The sequence below is a fragment of the Falco rusticolus genome, chromosome 7 (genome assembly GCF_015220075.1).
Source record: "Falco rusticolus isolate bFalRus1 chromosome 7, bFalRus1.pri, whole genome shotgun sequence".
NCBI lineage: Eukaryota > Metazoa > Chordata > Aves > Falconiformes > Falconidae > Falco > Falco rusticolus.
In genome coordinates this window covers 64,863,773-64,881,736 of record NC_051193.1, presented here as the reverse complement: position 1 = coordinate 64,881,736, position 17,964 = coordinate 64,863,773, and the positions used below count along the sequence as shown (strand labels likewise).

General features: G+C 49.5%; 2 protein-coding genes across 4 annotated transcripts in view; one reads left to right on the top strand and one right to left on the bottom strand.

The window, feature by feature from the left end:
• ANGEL1 (angel homolog 1) overlaps positions 1-15,703 on the top strand; it is a 31,597-nt gene extending 15,894 nt beyond the window's left edge. Inside the window, exon 11 of the mRNA XM_037395473.1 lies at positions 15,054-15,703. Within this exon, the coding sequence (XP_037251370.1) occupies positions 15,054-15,064 (11 nt within the window). The 3' untranslated portion in view covers positions 15,065-15,703. The remainder of the gene's footprint in view (positions 1-15,053) is intronic.
• Positions 304-16,407, bottom strand: VASH1 (vasohibin 1). Of its 3 annotated transcripts, none has more exons than XR_005105437.1 (8): positions 15,837-16,407; positions 10,152-10,240; positions 8,999-9,055; positions 7,831-7,905; positions 6,419-6,800; positions 5,914-6,026; positions 5,126-5,327; positions 304-4,921 (listed from the first exon to the last, which is right to left on the bottom strand). XR_005105437.1 is itself a non-coding variant. In XM_037395476.1 (7 exons), exons 1-7 carry the CDS (start codon positions 16,098-16,100, stop codon positions 5,255-5,257), a joined length of 1,053 nt encoding a protein of 350 aa, XP_037251373.1. In that variant the 5' UTR covers positions 16,101-16,407; the 3' UTR covers positions 304-5,254. The 3 variants fall into 3 exon arrangements, 1 of the variants encoding a protein (XP_037251373.1); XR_005105438.1 differs by having other exon boundaries at positions 304-4,872; XM_037395476.1 differs by having other exon boundaries at positions 304-5,327.
• Between the last annotated feature and the right edge of the window lie 1,557 nt (positions 16,408-17,964).

Genomic DNA, 17,964 nt, shown 5'->3' with positions numbered 1-17,964 from the left:
TGATTTTTTTTTTTCCATCCAGCCTGACTGATGGCAGTTCAAGAGGAAAATATGAGTTTTAGCCTTTGCTACACAGCCGTGTACATACTTCTTACTCTCTGGCAGCTGCCTCTGTGTGTGCAGACATACTCACCTGTTCAGATGATTGAAAGAGAATGAGGGTTCTTCCATGTCCATAGTGTGGCAGGTACAGGGCACCTGTACGTAATCTGTCTGATACCATCACTCAGGGCTGTGCCTTTGACTTCTCAGCTAACTGACAACGTGAAAGTTTAAATTGGAAAGAAAGACAGTACAGACACCTTGTTTTCTCTGCACAAGCTGAGAGCAGTACAGAGGGAATTTTATTGTCTAAGTGTCAAAGGAAGCAGGAAGAAGTATCACAATGAAAGCTATGGGAAGTGCAGTAAGAACTAAATCTAAATACAAGTTCTGTGTTGGCTACATAAGAACACAGAACCACACTGATTAATTACAAAAAGACAGACATGATATTGTTCTTAAAGAAAGAAACCTTCCATTTCTTAGTTCTGAGCTGTACGGGTGATAAAGATGTAAATGGCTTTGGAGCACCCTATCAGTGCTAGAGTAGAATACTGATGTGCATGGAAGGGGACCACTCTGGTCCCACTAGCACCATCTCAACCCTGACCTGGAGGGAAACTCTGCTCTGCAGAGATTATGGGGGATTCAGTAGCCTTCTGGGTCTAAGTTGAGTTGCTTTTGAGCAGATGGGGCCAGGGCACCACTGAAGTGGTTGTGATACAAGTAAACACCTGCTCAGGAAACAAACAAAAATATTCCCTAAGGAGTTCAGCTTGGCTGTAGAGGGATGATCTCCACCTTGCTCTGGCAGAGCAAACACCAAGCCAGAATAGCACTTGCTTTCTTAGATTAAGTTATAAATCCATAATGCAGGTCTTAATGTTGACAGGACAAGAGTGCAAGACCACTGGAATATGGGGGGTTATTTCAGCCAGACTTGCACACACAGTACGCATGGGACACAGGGCACCTCCTGCCTAGATGAAGTGCCTGATCATCAGGACCACTTGAAATGCTTCACTTAGCAGGAGCAAGTGGCTAAAGCAACCACCTGAAGTGACCAGCCAGAGCCACTGAAGCAAGATCAAACCCATCTAATCCGGACTCTTGCCCTTTGGCAACAGGAGCATTTTTCTGTTCATTATGGTTTCTTAAACTCTGCAGTTTTAAGGACAGTCATGTTTCAGTCTATACACCACCATGTGAGCCTACCTTAAGGGGCAGGCACCTGATTAAGGCTTTCACCTGAAATAGTTTTTTTTAAAAAAAATATTCTTCATGTTAAGCAGATCTGATAACAGCAATACAGCTACTGCGTGAACAGAAACTAAGTTTCAACCACAGTTCTGGAGTAATTTGTTTGGGTAGATCTAAGCATACTACTGACCCATACAGTGGCACACAGGTAAAATAGTCAACTGAAAAAAAGCACTCCACTCCCAGCTAAAACACTTGCTTAAACATACCGTAAGTTCCTAGAGACTCATTTTGCTTATCACATCAGAGTTAAAAAAAGGCTAGTGTGTCACAGACTGATGGACACCCAGCCCCGCTCTTTAGTATATGAAGTTTATATCAAGAGTGACACTAGCAGAAAGTTTTGCTTACTAATCCATTCATCCATTAAAAAAATTGCAGTTGGCCAGGTATCAAGGGACTTGGCTACACAAAAGTATAAAGAAGACCTCTTATTTCACGGTTTGCATTGCATTTAAAATAGTTTTGCTAGTAGTAGGCCAACGTTTGTTCAAGTCTTTCAAAGCTCACCTAGAATTGACATACAACATAGGCAGTGTCTATCCATTCCACTGGATATTCGATATGCACTGTGTGTGGACACAGTTCACTTTCACTGAGTTCAGAAGGACTTGTACTGCAGAACAGACATCAGATGAGACCTACTGAACAGTGGAATTTACACTCCAGAGCTACATGAGCAATCATATTAATATTTAACATTAAGCGATTAATAGGACTCCTTAAGATCTTTTTTGTTCTGCAGGCACTAAGAAGTATGAGTTACAGTCTAGTTCCTTCTTTTAATTCCTTCTCTTTAGCTTTAATGACTGCACAAGTAAAAAAAGACTCACCTCCAAACTTTTTCCTTATGGTTAAAGGCAGACAGACCAGAAGCCAGAACAGGTGGATGAGGGAGGAAAGAAGCAGAAGTGCAAAAGTTCATCTTTCATTGTACCTTCAGGTTTCCTATGGCATAAAACTGGATTGCGGGAATCCTCTGTCACAGGGGGATGTGGTCTTGTTAGCAAGGAAGCTAAGCTTTGTATTGAAGTGATTCATCTTGTTACAAAGATGGGGGGAGCAAAAGCAAGAAGGGGAGAATGTTTGGTTATTTTCCAGTTTGTTGCACCACCTGCACCATGGAGATGCAGAAACAGCATAAAGGGTGGGAATTCTACCACATGGAGAAACATAGTAGGCAGCTTGAAATAGTAACCTTAGTAGAAGGCTCATGTCTGCTCCTGTGTCCATCTTGAGGAGTGACTAACATTAGATACATAAGAAGAATTAAATGCCTCCTAATGTACATAATTGTGCAACTAAATCTTGAAAGAGGATATTCTTGTCTGGCTACAGCTGAGAATTAAGAGACCTCGAACTCTACCTGTCATTCATTCCCAAAACATCCGCTTCCTTTGGTTTTCTGAGCTATTGGCCTCGGTTACATCCTGCAGGAAAACGCTTAATTACCAGGTCAAACAAAGCATTTTGTTTTAAGCCATTCTGCCCTGGTGATCTAACACTGCTGAGCATCCTTTTTGCCCTGCTCTCAAGAAAGCATCATTAGTTTGCAGGTGACCCCTCACTTGTCCCATCTGTTTTGAAGTCTTCCTCCCCCCAACACACTTCCCCTCCTTTCCATCTAAAAAGGCTCAAGTCTGTCCAGCTATTGAATGTGCTCTGTATGAAGCCACTAATTATACTCAAGAGCTTTCCAGTTACTCTGAATTAACTAATTAACCACCCAAAGTCACAGTGCAGATGCATCCTAGTTTTATCTAAGTAGCTTTTATAATTTTTTTCCCCCCAGATTTCATCCACTTTGATAAAACCTGGCACTCAGTTTCCCTTGCTGACTGCTGCTTGTGTTTATCATATGATTCACAGTGGCACCTGAACGTTCAGCCCGCTGCATAGCAAACGTTATACAAAGGCAGTTCGTGGCTTCCAAGTGACCCATATTATTTACAGGTAACTGTGGTACCTTTACAGCTAACATCATTGTTAGCCTATTTAACATATTTAGACACTAAATACGTTAATTTACAGTCACACAAAATTGACCAGAAAACACATTGAAAGGGGTGCTTGGCTTGCTACTGTGTCTAATTTCAAATTGTTGCATATAGCTGGAGTCCTCCTGGTTGTACAGCACAGCAGAAAAATACAGACTACAGAGAGCTTGGAAAGACAGGCTGCAGTGGTGTGGATATAGTGCCTTGCAAGTTACATCACAGTTAAGGATGTACAATTAGGAACCTGTAAGGCCTCAGTTAAATCGCTTGTGGGTGGTGCTTCTAGGATTAACGCTGCTTTAACCCTACAGAAGAGCTGATTTGTTTGGGGATAAGAACCCATTCTCTGCCACCAGAATAGCGCTGCTTATACGAGGGTGTGGCACAGCAATACTGCAACAAAACACCTGCTAGAGCTAAGCTCCATCATGTTTCTAAAAGGTTGGCAGGAAAGAATAAGCCCAGTTCTAACAAAATTAAAGTCTAGCTGCTTGTCAGTGCCGTGATAAAACAAGACTCAGTTTCTCTCAAGATACTGCCACTCCTAAGCTCAGTGTTTGCATCCCGGTGATCACCTCAAGGCCATGCTGTTCTGACTTCTGGCAACCCCACTGTTTCTAGGCCCTAGGCCTCAAAGAGATGTCTGACAATACTCCAGATTTCTGACAAGCATTACGCTGTTTAATCAGTAGTACAACACTCCCCTGAAAAGAAGCGTAGGAAGAGTAAAGGCTGTAAGCGGGCAAAAAGGCCCGGCCCAGCCCTGTGGCGATGGCTAGCCTCAGTGGTGCTGTTAAATCCTGTAGCTATCCAAAGAGCTAGAAGACAAGCACAGCTGTGGGACTGGGGTGAGGAACTACTTTCAGGAGGCTCCAGGCTGAGCTGTCAGGAAAGCAGCTGCAACCTCCTCGAGCAGGACTTCCCACCAGCAGGTGTCTGTAACTCTAGCACTAACGCTACAGTGAGGAAGGGACAAAGGAAAAGAAAAATGCTTGTAAAACCCATTCACATCGTTAAATCCTTCTTTAACTGTTCACTCTTAAAACTCATACCTCAGTGACTGAAGTGCCCTCCACAAGCTTTCACAGTAGCAGTCACTAGAAGTTAATAGAGAGAAGGCTGATGAAGAGATTACACAGAGTTCAGGCTTCCCACTAGCCCCTGCCTGCCCCTGCCTCCACTGCTGGGACAATTGAGGCCTCTGTGCATGTTTTCATATGGCAATGGCATAGGCATATCCTGGCCCACTCAGCCACAAAAGGACTTACAGCAGTTCACCAGCATCACAGTGGGTAAAGAGAATCATCATCCCACTGTTTACCTCCTCAGAGACAATGAAATGCTTTGAAATAGGCAGGACTAAACACAGAAGATGTGGTTTCTCCAGATGAGAGGCCCTTGTACGATCAATAAATCAGGCTGAGCAAATTCAGCCCTGTCTCTCATAAAAGCAGTGATAAACAAAAGTGTTCATAATGACAGACCCAGGAGTTTTTGCACAAGATGCAGGGGCCATCCCATTCCAGCATCACTTCTTCCTCAGCCCTGCAGGCCTTGCATGGATTGAAGACTTCTGTGCAGACAGGGAAGAAATACTGTTGACAAGATGCTTCACCTACTTGCTGTCAACACAAAAAAATCAATAGCAAGTCTGCTGACCCCACTCACTTCATATCTTCCTGCAGCAAACTCCCACTAATATACAGATATTTTTTTTTTAAATACTTGTTTCAGTGAATTAAGATAGACACCTCTCCCAGAAACAGGCAGGTGAATCCTCTGGGACCCATGGGATCCAGCTCTGGGACTGGCCCACTAGGAAGTACCTGGGAAGATCAGCACTGTTCCATTCCAGCTCCCCTGTCCCCTTTGTCAGAATCACTGCAGGTGGATCCAGGTCCCAGTTGTGGCCAGCAAGAAGTCTGCGGAGCCAGGCACCCAAGGCACAGCTCTCTTCACACCCGGATCTGGTACCCATTGAGGTCTGGCATGGCTTTGGAATCGGCAGGCTTCTTCTCACCAGATGGCCTGTGAGCAAAGATGGTAAAGAACTATATAAAAACTGTTATTTCAGTCAGGAGGTGCTGACAGCACAGGAAAAGGTACAGGAAAGCTTCAGACTTATCCTACACTATTGAGAGCAGGATTATTCTGCAACCTCCAGTGACTCTCCTAACAATCTCCACAGAAGAGAATGCAGGTTAGGAAGAGTAGAAAGTCCACTCTGGTGCCCCAGATCAGTTTCAGGAAAACAATCTCACTGACAGCAGTGTAATTTTTGGAATCTCTTTGGGACACAATGTCTGTGAGACATCAGAGCTCAAACCCCTGCATAAGGTTAAATATCACCTAGCAAGGGCACTGTCTATTTGAGCTGCCTTCCTCCTCCCTGCCAAAACAAAAAAACCAAACAGCCGCCCCCCACTCCCCAAGCAATGATAAATTCATAAAGGCACAGACTAGGGAAGAGTGCTACTGCATGTCAGAAAAGTATCCCCTGTTATAAAGAACCCCAGTAAAGACATCAGAAGGAGCTGAAACCAGACAACAGGGTGGAGTCTGTGAGTAAAACAGAGATGCTTTAGATAGGTCTCCTGCCCTCAGCCCCACTCACCGTCGGTCTCCGCGGCTGTTGCGCCGATGGGGGCTGGCCTGACCTCTCTGTGGGGAGGAGACATCTTTCTTTCTGTCCTTGGTGGGAGATGGTGGCCCAGTTCCTTTGCCAATCTGCCAGAAAAATTAAGAGCAATGAGCAGAAAACCAATATGAGTAGTAACCTGAAAACAGAAAGCCTAACAACAATTAATTATATGGGAATACAAGACAAAAAGGTAAGGCAAGTGCATCAAAAACGCAAAAGCCAGAAAAAACAAGCTACAGAGACAGCCACAATGGCTCCAAGGACTGTATACAGTCCAAGCTAATCGCAACTGCAGTACTGCACAAGCATCCATTAGGGGACCGGCCTGTACACAAAGGAAAAGAGCCCCCAGCCTCCAATTCACCTTCTACTCTACCACCATCTAGGAGAGCCTCCTGCCACTTCATTACCCCAGCATACCATCAGCCAGGCAAGACTGGGTGCAGCAGTGAACTACTTCTCCATCCCTGCTGCTTACCTTCAGCCGCATATCACGGGCATGTCTCTCAAGCTCTTTGCGGAAGTCTTCCCGGGTTAGCTTGTCTAGATCCAGGATGGAGTGCTTCCACTCGATCTGCTCCACACTGTGTGGGTCATGGGACACACAGTGGCCCAGCTTCACCTTTTTGAGAGTGTGCCAGCAGCGGCGATATGCCTCCTCAAAGTCAAAGATGAGTTCACTCAGTGTGCGGAAGACGGGTGCTTTGTACATGAGCTCCTCACGTCGGCTGATGCCCAGTGCCCCATAGCGGCCTCCAAAGTTCACCCCCAGCACAATGTGTCGGAAGTAGTTCCCTGAGAAGTGGGTTTTGAAGCTGATGGGGAAACGGTCCAGCGTGGTCATGTTGTTGGTGAGGTAACTGACAGCAGCCACTGTTCAGGAAACAACCAGTGATACCACTTTCTTGACAAGATCCTTCCTGCTCCAAACCCTCCTAGCCTGCTCAGCAGACTCGCCACCGATTCAGGCATCACATCGGCAGAATTTGTTCTCCAGATCAAGAGTCCAGCTAATTGCAAGCTGCCCTACTTTCAGCTGGGTCATGGGGAAACCAGACTTGGCCTCTTCATCAAGTCACTCAAAGGGAAGTTAATTTCAAGGCAGTTTTGTGATGCAGACGTTGCAATGCTAATACCTGAAACATGCTGCATTCCACAGTCCCCAAACTGCTAACGCTGCAGCATTATTCCTCAGTTTGTTTTAATCTCTTTTACTAGCTACTGTTCCACACACAAACTGAGGAACCTTCAGGACAAAATACTCCTCAGACTACCCTTTCGAACCATTCACTTGCCATCTCTGCTCCTCCAGGTAGCTTTGCCAGTATGCATCAAGAACCTAGAGCCTGAGCGACATAGACTAAACCTGGAAGATAGCTAGGAAAGATGTGTACTTAAAAGATCACACACAATAAAGGTATTGCCTAAGCTGGCAGGCAGTGTTAGACATAATAGTAAAGTGACATACACCATAATTAGAAGTCAGGGAGGATCCCTAACTTATTTTAATGTAGAACACATACAGGCAACATTGCAGTAAGGGAACAAAGTAAGTGTCCACAAAGGTCTTCCTGGACTAACTAGATAATGTTTTTGCCCTTCTTTAGATGTTCCTTAGATCGATCCTTTATCTTTTACTCATATGTGGAGCTGTCCAGAGCAGCACCACCCTCCTTGGGGAAGGAGGAGCAACTCTGAAGAACAAGTTCTGACATTTCAGAGAATTGCTTGGATTTGGATTTTATTCGTGGGATTTTTTGGGAGATCTGGGGAGGGAAACCAGAGGGGTGTGGCTTGGTGACAATATTAGCAGCCTAAAAGCATTCTAAGAGAGCAAAGGAGAAAACACAAGGATGGGTAGACATGCACAATTCCAAGAGGAAAGGATACATTCCCAGGATCACAGCTTCCAGGCATTTAATTGGCAGGGCCTCTTTGGTCATTTCTTTGGCCAGATCCATCAGCCTGCAGAGTGGGACAAGGGAAAGACGATGAGACTTAAGAGGCTTTATGCTATGCAAGTATGGCCAGTTCAGCCCTTTTGCACTGTGTATGTAAGTAGTTTCCAGGAGAGAAGGTGGCCCACTGAGGACAGGGAACAGAAGAAAATACCTTCTTTACGAAGATATTAAATCCAAACCAGGTCTCTACCACATGCTGTCGCTGCTTACAAGGAACTCCCTTCAGTGAGTTACAGCAAAGCTGCCTACTAGGGCAACCTCTGTTCTCGGGGAGACCACAGCACTTGGCTCATTGAGTTCTGGATGGACACCAATGTGACCACAAGCAGAAGCTTCAAAGGACCAAAAGCCAGCAATGTTTGCCTCATAAGGTTCAAGGACAGTGAAGCCCTCTTCTCTGGCATCAATCCTACTCTCTATTCAACAAATACTGTGGAGGAGACATTGCACTGATTACAGCACAAGACATTTGGGGTCACATAAGTCTATGGACTAGATCAATAGTAAGAAGCCAGTCTTGGAAGACTCCCAGTATGCTGGCCAAGAGAGGCAATGAACATCAGGTGCTTGTTGCCAGGAACTTACGGGGCACAGCGCCTCCCAAAATTTGCAGTCAGGAGAATCCCCCTTGTTCTTCAAAGTACGAGGCACCAAAAGCTTAGTGAGCCTAGATTCTGCAAAGGCACTCACAGGAGCTATGAAGTTAGACCTGTAAAGATACCTGGCTTTTATGAAGCTTGTTCAGGGCAGGACCTGATTTCAGAATCCATCAGAAGTTCATACAGTTACATTCCAATTAGAAGCAGGCAGAATCTGCACATCTTTGAAAAGCATTTACATTATTTTACTGGATTTACCAATTCACGACAACAAAACCTGCTTTTGTCCTTGAGAAAGGCCAGACGCAGCTCTGCCCAGCCATGCCCCAGGCAACAGACAATATGAAGTCACCTAAAGTAGGACGGAGCTGCAGTTACTGAAAGCCCCAGGTGCCACCTAGACCTTGGTCAGGGGATGGAAGAAAAAGCAGTGAGTATAAGCAAGGCCCCAACATCTTAAAGCAAAGATTAAATGCAGTAGGGGCTGCCAGCACTTACCCAGTCAGAGGTCTGCTCTTCTTAATCTCAAAGAATTGTGTCCCAGTGTGATTGTACCTGGAGGCAAGAAGTTAAGGGCTGGACAGCTTGGAAAGCAGAGTATGAAGATAAACCTGTCTGAAGAACTTTCATGTTACTTATTCTTACAGCAAAGTCATGATCCCACAAATATAACAGCAATGCAAGAAAGTCCCCACCTCCCTCCTGCATTTCTCCCATTTATAGTTACTTTTTACTTCCACTGTATTTCCTTCCTGTCAATTCTTCTCTTTCTCTTCCCCACACACAGGTTTCCACTCGATTTCCCAAAGGTCCGTGCTGACAGTACATGCTGTGCTCAGCTTTGCAGTTACAAGGGCAGAACAAAGTTTGCTAGATCTCTGCCTGCTCCTGTCTCTACAGAATGCACGGAGCATTGAAATGTTCACGGTATCTTATTCTAAGACTGACTGGGACCCAGTCTAGAGCACCTTGAATGGTGAGAGATGCCAAAAGGTCTGCTTCCTTACCTTGTTTTAAGGCTGAAGCCAGAGCTGGCTGTATATCTCACCAGTGAGATTAGACTGTGCTTGCATGGCACATACCTGCTGTCCAGCACAACAGGGATGGAGAGATCTCATTCCCAGGACAGAGTCACAGGGACAGCTCTGCATGTAAAGGGCCAGGATACTACAGATGTTCAAAAGCAGGGCAGCTGACCGTCCTTCAGACAGCTACAGAGAAGAGTATTCGAATGGGATGACCTGAGAGGCAGTTTTCTCAAAACCATAGCTCACCTGTGCCTCAACAGTGAGGTGACACAGTTTGTAGTCCATCTGAGGCCTGGCTGTCAGGGTCTCAGATACGCGTGTTTTTAACGAAATGGCACTGTAAAGCCACTGACCTAGAAGGGTGGGTAGTGGGGAAGGGCCCTTGACAACATGCCTATTTGTTACACGGAGTGAACAGGATCAGAAGGTAACTTGGGCAGAAAAGAAACGAAACGGAGCAAGAAAACAAACCATCATCCCAAGTCCAGCTTCCTGTTTCCAGGGAGCAAATTTCAGTTCCTCTCCAGCTATGACCGAGCTTTTCTGTTTGCAGGGAAAGAAAGTCCCCTCACTCCCTCTTTCTGGGTTACCACACCAGTGACTAAGGTAACAGTAAAGGATACTGAAGCTCCCTGATGTAGCGCTGTACAGCTTCCAGGCGCTCAGGGATGGGGGTGGACGGCTGGAACGCAGGCACACTTGGTATGGCAATCTGAAATGGGGAGCAGAACATACATCATTGCTTCCAAACCTCTCCAACTTCTTGCTGAACTCAGTGGCACATAGCTACAGGGAGTGTGTTTCTCTGAAACCAGCCCCTTTTTGCTGTCTGAAGTGACTACACCAGGAACATTCCTCTGCTCCCACACTGATAACTGGGAAGGAATTCAGTATGAAGCACCACCACAGAGCTGCAAGAGAAACTGTGAGAAAGGCTCCTGCATTTAGGCAACATTACATTGGAACAATTAGATAAAATTAACTGACAAGGCAAGATGCTAGACAAGAAGGCTATCACCTGAAGGAGCTTGGTTGGACTCATTTGAATATGCAAACTGGAAGAATCACAGAATGGTCAGGGTTGGAAGGGACCTCTGGAGATCATCTAGTCCAACCCCCTGGTAAAGCAGGTTCACCTAGAGTAGGTTGCACAGCATCATGTCCAGGCAGGCTGGGTGGGTTTTGAGTGTTTCCAGAGAAGGAGACTCCACAAGCTCTCCGGGCAGCCTGTCCCAGTGCCCTGTCACCCTCAAAAGCAAAGAAGTTTTTCCCTATATTCAGACGGAACCTCCTGTGCTGCACTTTGTGCCCGTTGCCCCTTGTCGCTGGGCACTGCTGAAAAGAGCCTGGCCCCATCCTCTTGGCGCTCACCCTTAAAGATACTTGTATTCATTGATAAGATTCCCTCTCGGTCATCTTCTCCAGGGTAAACAGACCCAGCTCTCTCAGTCTTTCCTCAAAAGGGAGCTATTTCAGTCCCCTCATCATCTTTGTAGCCCTCCACTGGACCCCCTCCCAGCAGTTCCCTGTGTCTCTCGAACTGGGGAGCCCAGCACTGGACACAGCACTCCAGATGCACCTCCCCAGGGCAGAGCAGAGGGGCAGGATCACCTCCCTCAACCCTGGTAGCCACACTCTCCTAGAGAAGGAGAGAGAGGCAAAAATGGAAAACGAGTTTCCCCAAAGCAACCAGAGCATGGAACGGTCCTGTAAGCAAGGGTATAAAGGTCCTTCAGTGCCTCCTGGCATCTCAGGTGAGTTGGCACTGACTAGGACACAGGCTTGACAGCATCACGACTTCTGCCCTGAAGTTTCTGTTGTTTTGAATTACGTGGTCAGAGAATGATTTCTGAAAGTTCACCACTTGGACTGCTGTCCCATTCTGATGCCTGAGTCCGGTCAGATTTTCCTCACCATTTGCCCCACAGGGGATAACTGCAGCCTTGTTAACAGCTGAGAAAATGTGTCCACAGGACAAATAAAATGGAGAAGACACAAGTTTGGTGTGACTGACAGGCTTGGAGAAACAGCCCAGCATTTTCCCTCTGAAGGATAGCTCGTGCCTTGCAGACAGCCCTCTGATACCAGGCTGCAGCTTTTCACAGCACTTAGGTTTTTAGCATTTCAGTTCCTCCTCAGACTTGCCCCAGAGCTGGGCTATCCCCAGCTAAGAAAGAGTGAGTCAGAACTAGATCTTCCCTTGGGCCTTCCCCTCTGCTGTGCACAACTGCCTCTGCAGGCCATAGTTTTGTAGCCAGCAGTGCTGCTTAGCCACTCCTCACCCTCCTTGTGTATTTCTGCGGCCGCTCATTTCCATACCTCCAGCTGCTGCTCTGGGCTGGCATAAGCAACTGGTGAGCTGGGCCAGGCACCTAAACCAGCTGAAAGCCAAGCCAGCAAGCATGGGTAGTTTTCAGTCAGACCAGTTCCCTGTCCTGGTTTGCCACATGGCCGCACTTTGCTTATGCCTGCACGGCAGAGGGGCAGAGACTGCTTAAGGTTAAGAGATGGGCGGTTGCTGCCTCTGGAAACTAATCTGTAACTGTTTTTCAGTCTAGCTCCAAACACCATCAGCAAGTAAACACTGAGCCAAACCCAGTCTCTTATCTATTTTCTCTCCCATGTTTTGATCTTTTTTTTTTTTTTTTTTTTTTAAACTTAAGTAGCATCATTTGGACACTCGTACCCATTTTTCTAGCATCTTTTGGAGCCAGTGCCTCATTTCTGTACCCTGTGTGGAGCAAGCAGAGGCACCAGCCGGCTCACTTGCAGGAGACAGCACAGGAACAGCAGGAGCAGATGTGAAACTGGGTTTGTTCAGCCACAGCAGGAGCAGGGAAGGCTCCAGAGAGCAGCACAGGGATGGAGCCACCTCTGGAACTACACGAGCTGAGTCAGTTTGGATGCTGTGAGCTGACACACTGACTCACAGGAAATCATTTCCAGGCAGAAACAATGAAAGAGGTACCAACCAGGACAGGCTGACTATTTAACTTAGTTTCATTTCTTCAGCATGGAGACTTTCATGCTTTTTGAGTGGAGACAGACACGTTAAGTGCATGTTGACAGCACAGACTAATGATTCTGGGTAGTTACTCTTCCCTTTACTAGTACAGACCCCCAGATCCCTTTTCCTCAAAGGACTGTGCAACAGGCAGCGTAATGGCAACCAGTTCAGCAGGGGACTAGTTAATGCAGAAAAGCCTCCTGCACCTCAAGTAATTAAACTGATGAAAGTACAGCATGCTCGCTCTTTCTCTCTCAGATCTGGGCCTGCAGCCCAGACTGGCCTGCAGTTTCTTTTGCTTCAGGTCTGTAGCATTTTAATGGGGCAGCAGAAGCAGGAGGAGAGGAATAAGGTCTCCATCCCTCAATCCCACACTGACAGGATGGGACATCCTAATGCTTTGTTCTGGCCCAGCATCATCCACTGCACATCTCAGAAGGGTTATAAATATCAGGCAGTCTTCACAGTCCTCCAGAAAGCACAGAAGAATTTATTTATAAAAGAAAAGACAGGAAATCAGATCTATTTGGCTTTCCTTTTAGTTATTCTGAAAGCTGGAGAGAGAGCTAGGAAGAGAGCCCAGATTTCCCAGAGTATGTATCTCTGCCAGGCTTAGCAGACTGACTGAACACATCCTTGGTCCTTCATCACTTGTGTGGAGGGGTGGCATCACCCCACTCCTAGATCCATGCACCCCAGCAGGCTGGCATGGGACTAGGACTCTGCTTTTAGAAGGGAGATCCCAACAACAACAGATTTTTGTGTACTGGGAGGGCCACGCCGCACATGAGACAAGGCAGATGGCAGTGAGGCAGGGACAAAGCTCCACTCTCAGCCATACCACAGAGGTGCTTTTTTGGCCAGCCTAGTTCAGCAACAGTTTCTTTTACGGTGCTTATACATATCCAAGTGCCTCCCTAATAACTTTGCAAGCGACTTGGGAGCAGTATCAATCCCAGCTGTTAGCCTAACTGAAGAAACTGGATTTTTTCCCCTCTCTCTCTGTGAACCCATTAGATGCAACTCTTCCCGTCTTTGCCCTCATAACCACCGCATCTGAAAGCCATCATTTCTTAATGAGGCAAGCATGCATCGCTTTGTATTTCTAGCGTGTGCCCATTTAATGGTCCCAGCAGCTCCAAGCAAAGCAGTACTCCACCCTGTCGCTACAAAGGAAATGACCTGCAGGAGGCTGGCGCTCTCAAGCCCAGCATGCATGGCCGATAAACTTCAGTCCTGCCAGTGTGGCATGGCTCACTCAATACCCACTCACTCCAAATCTCCCTGAAGGAAATGGAGGCCAGCAGAGATCTCTGAGCTCTCACGCCCCAGTGAAAGACACAGCCCCTGCAGCTGACCTGTGGACATATAAAGCCTGATCACAGCCTCCTGCAGTCATCATTTTACAGTATTAAGTTTATTTTATTGACAACTCTATTTTATGGACACCCAATGCTGGCTACAATTCAAAGCCAACAATTTCAGAGCAGGCAAACCACTGTCCAATTCCCAACACCTAAAAAGGCTTATTCGCCCTCCAGCACATGGAGAGTACTTGGCTTTTCAAAGGAGCTAGCCCTGCAGAGTACACTCATTTGCCCTAATCCTCATCTGTTGCATCAGCCACTCAAAGAAACTTGATGGCACAGAGACAGGTGGGGATACAAGCAGCCCTCAAAGATAAAACACATCCCTAGAGGGCAAAAGGAGCTAGGAAAACAGAGCCCATCCATCCTTGCTACTTCCTGGATCCCAGCATCCTCTCAGCTGTATGCCTGGTGAGCTTGGGAATGGGATCTCAGATTGCAGAACAGAGTAGAGTTTATAGGCCTGGTTCCCAGGGGTGCTAGCAGATGCCAAAAAAAAAATGGATAGCCCAATTTCACCTGTTTTTGCAAGAGCGCATACCACTTGCATCCCCTAACTGTACGCCTTTGACACCAAGACTATCAAGTGAGAACAGTGGAAGTACTTCCCATTAAGACCAAAGCCAGAGACTGAACACTGCATTGCCCTCTGCTCATGCGCTGGACTCGTTTGTGAACTTCCTTCTTCCATTTCCCTCAGCTCTCCCAGCCAAATCGGCCCTTTTGGTCAGTAAGTAGTGGGTGTTCTGACTGATCTGAAATACTTCCAGCCTGCACCCAAGCTCAGGATGGAGTCTGAGGGAAGAAATCTGAGAAGGAAGGAAAAGTCTAGTGGGGTTAGAATGGGGGCTGTAGTCAGGATTCAAGATTTGTTCTGGTTGCTGCCACAGATGCCTATAACTTCACAGCACAAAGGAGGTTACATCACATGCTTCTCTAGAGTTCCTCGTGGAAAGCAGTATGGATAGGCTGGGCTCTATGTAATAGTGTGTTCTTGCATACCTAAATTTACCTTCCCAAGGAGGTAAGTCCTTGCTAAAAAAAACTTTATCTCTTTGGATTTGAATTTCCGCTGTTAGTGTGATGGGAATACTCCCAACACCCACCAGCTGGGTGACACACCAAATGTTTGCAGTGTCTTTTGTTCACAGGATGCCAATGAAAGGGGGAGATTTTTCTGCGGTTGAGGTGCAACACCGATAGCAACAATCACAAGAACGCGCATGCAAATGTTTCAGCATGGCACAAGGTTAAGTGAAACCATCGCCAGTTCCTCTGGCTGCTCTTTGGGTAGAGTTTTCTGTAGCGAGGGCAAGAACATGCCTGGAAATACAACATCTGCTCCTACACCAGCAACAAGCTCTGCAAGCGCTCACCAACTCCTCTTAAAACTCTGGCATCAAGAGTCTCTGTTCCGACAGACACCGCTCCGTGCAGGAGTGCTTCTCGGTGTGGGACACTGTGCCCAAACCCAATTTCTTCAGGTTCAGAGATTCCCCTCTGCCTGCCTCACTCACCCTCCCGCCTCAAGCATTCAGACTCCTCTGAACTTAACCCTCCTTGTCTTTTCATCATTTATCCAGTGTTCCCCTTCGGGGCAATCTGACCCCCCTCCCAGAGGCTTGCACATCAGCCATCTGAAGTCTCTTTTCCAGCAAGGCCTGGGAAGAAGACCCCTCTTCTTCACCCAGGCAGGAGCGCCCCGCAGCCGCCCCCCGCACTCCGAGCGTGGCTTTGCTTCCTGCAGAGCACCCCCGGGGGACCCTTCCCGAGGGATCACTCCCGAGCCGGGGAGCCCGGCCTTCAAGGGGGGGGGGGCATCCCAGCGGATGTCGCCGTGTCCCCTCATCCCCCCGTGCGCCCCGTAGGGGACGGCCCGGCCCGGGCGCTGCCGCCGGCACCTGGCTCGGCTCCGCACCGGCCGCGGGTCTCACCTTGGGCAGGTCGGCGGCGCCCCGGATCCTCTGCGCCACCCGGTCCCCCTCGGGGTGGATCCTGCCCACATGCCGCCACATCCGCTCCCAGGTGGGCTCGTCCACCGGCAGCCCGCCGCGGTTGACGAAGAAGGGGACGCCGCCGTCGCGGAGATCCTCCTCGCCCTCTTCCTCCTGCTGCTCCTCGTCCCGCGGTGCCGCCGCCTCGCCGGCCGGGGGGTGCCTGGCGGCGGCCGCGGCCCCGCCGCCCCCCGGCATCGGCATCGCCGCCGCCCGCGCTCAGCGCCCGTCGCCCGCCGCCGGGCCGCCGGGGGCCGCGTCCCGCATGGCCGGCGCGCCGGGCACGGGGCGTCACCGCCCCCGCCTCGCCCCCGGCGGCGTCGAGGCGGAGGGTTTTCGGGGAAAAGGGGGAGAAAACGCCGGGCGGGGCGGCGCCGGCCGCCGCATCAGGCCGCCGCGGCGGGGGAGGCGCCGGCGGCCCAACCGCCCGCGGCAGTGACGGCGGGCACCGCGCGGGGCGGGCCTGCGGCCGGGGCGCCCCTGCCGCGCCGCCTCCCGAGCGCTGCGCGGGGCGGGGGGCCGGGCGGGGACAGCCGCCGCCCCGGCGGGTGCTGCATGCGGGGTAACAAAGCCCCGCGCGGGGCGGCGCCGGGCCGGGCCGGGCCGGGCTGGGGCTGGGCCGGGCACCGCTCCGCTCTGCTCCGCCCCGGGCCGGGCGGTGCGGGGTGCCGCAGGCCCCGGATCAGCGGCGGGCGCCCACCGCCGTACGCAGAGGCGCTGTCCGCGGGCGATAAGGCCGGGAGCCGGCTGCGGGCGGGCGATAAGGGGGGGAGGGGCGGCGGGCGGGGAGGGAGGGCGCGAGCGGCGGGGGGCGGGGCCACGGAGCGGCCGTTTAACGGTCGGCGCGAGGGGCAGGTGGCGGTCTTCGCTGGGGCTGTAGGGCGGCTGAGGGAGGAGGGCTGGCGGGTCCCCCAGCCTTCCCGCCCCAGCCTTCCCGCCCCAGCCTTCCCGCCCCAGCCTTCCCGCCCCAGCCTTCCCGCCCCAGCCTTCCCGCCCCAGCCTTCCCGCCCCAGCCTTCCCGCCCCAGCCTTCCCGCCCCAGCCTTCCCGCCCCAGCCTTCCCGCCCCAGCCTTCCCGCCCCAGCCTTCCCGCCCCACGGTGGCTGTGAGGAGCTGGGGCAGAGCTACCAGGTAGAAGGAGGGGGGCGGCAGGGAAGGTAGCTGGGGTCCTCCTGTGCTGCCTGAGCCAGAGGCACAAAGTAACCGCGAAGGGTGGGCTGTCCCCAGGTGGCCGATGTGTGCCTGATCTCGGGGTGTGCCTCTCATGGGAGTGTCCAGCAGGGCTCTTCTGCCTGGAAAGAGACAAAAAGTACACTTTTGTCAACCACAAGTGAAAGACAGCGTTTTGCTCTGGCTCCTCGGCCTGGTTCTCTGTCTCAGCCCCCCCCCCCATAGCACTGAGTGTGCCGCTGTGGTTGGAGGTTCTCCAGTGTGTTCCTGACCTAAGGGTTGTGTCCTCATCCATGAAGATGAGGCTATGTCTTGCCGTGGACAGGGCTGCTGTCTGTGTCTTTTCACCACTCTGATATTAATCCATTTCAAAAGCTCTAGTAGAAGAGAAGCGCTGCAAACAAATGGCTGTTGTTCAGCATCAGTGTGGGGAATGGAGGAAATGGATCCTGCGTCAGGTTACCATGGGATTTGATGAGTCCAGAGGACTGGGTGTAACCTTTATGGAGTCTGGCAGGGGGTTTCAGAGAGAAATGCCACTTTGGTAATGCTCTGTGGGCAGGTGTTCACATGAGGTTGTTTCTGAGGGCAGAATTAAATGCCGCATCTCTGTTAAACTCAACCGAATGTTCATTTTTTTTTTTCTTTCAAGAAAATTAAGCTAAACACATATCCCTGCTTCTTCCTTCTGCCTTCCAAACAAATCACTGGCATTGCCTCATGCAACCTGCATTGATTTCTGGAATACTTAAGCATATGTTTCTTCACTGAACAAGGATTTTCTCTTGAATGGGGACCTTGAACAGTGTTGATTTATCACTTCAGTAAGGTTTTTAGTGGTTTTATGGTTGTCTTTGCCTTTGACCTGTGAGCAAGTGGTGGTTGGTAGAAGTTGACTC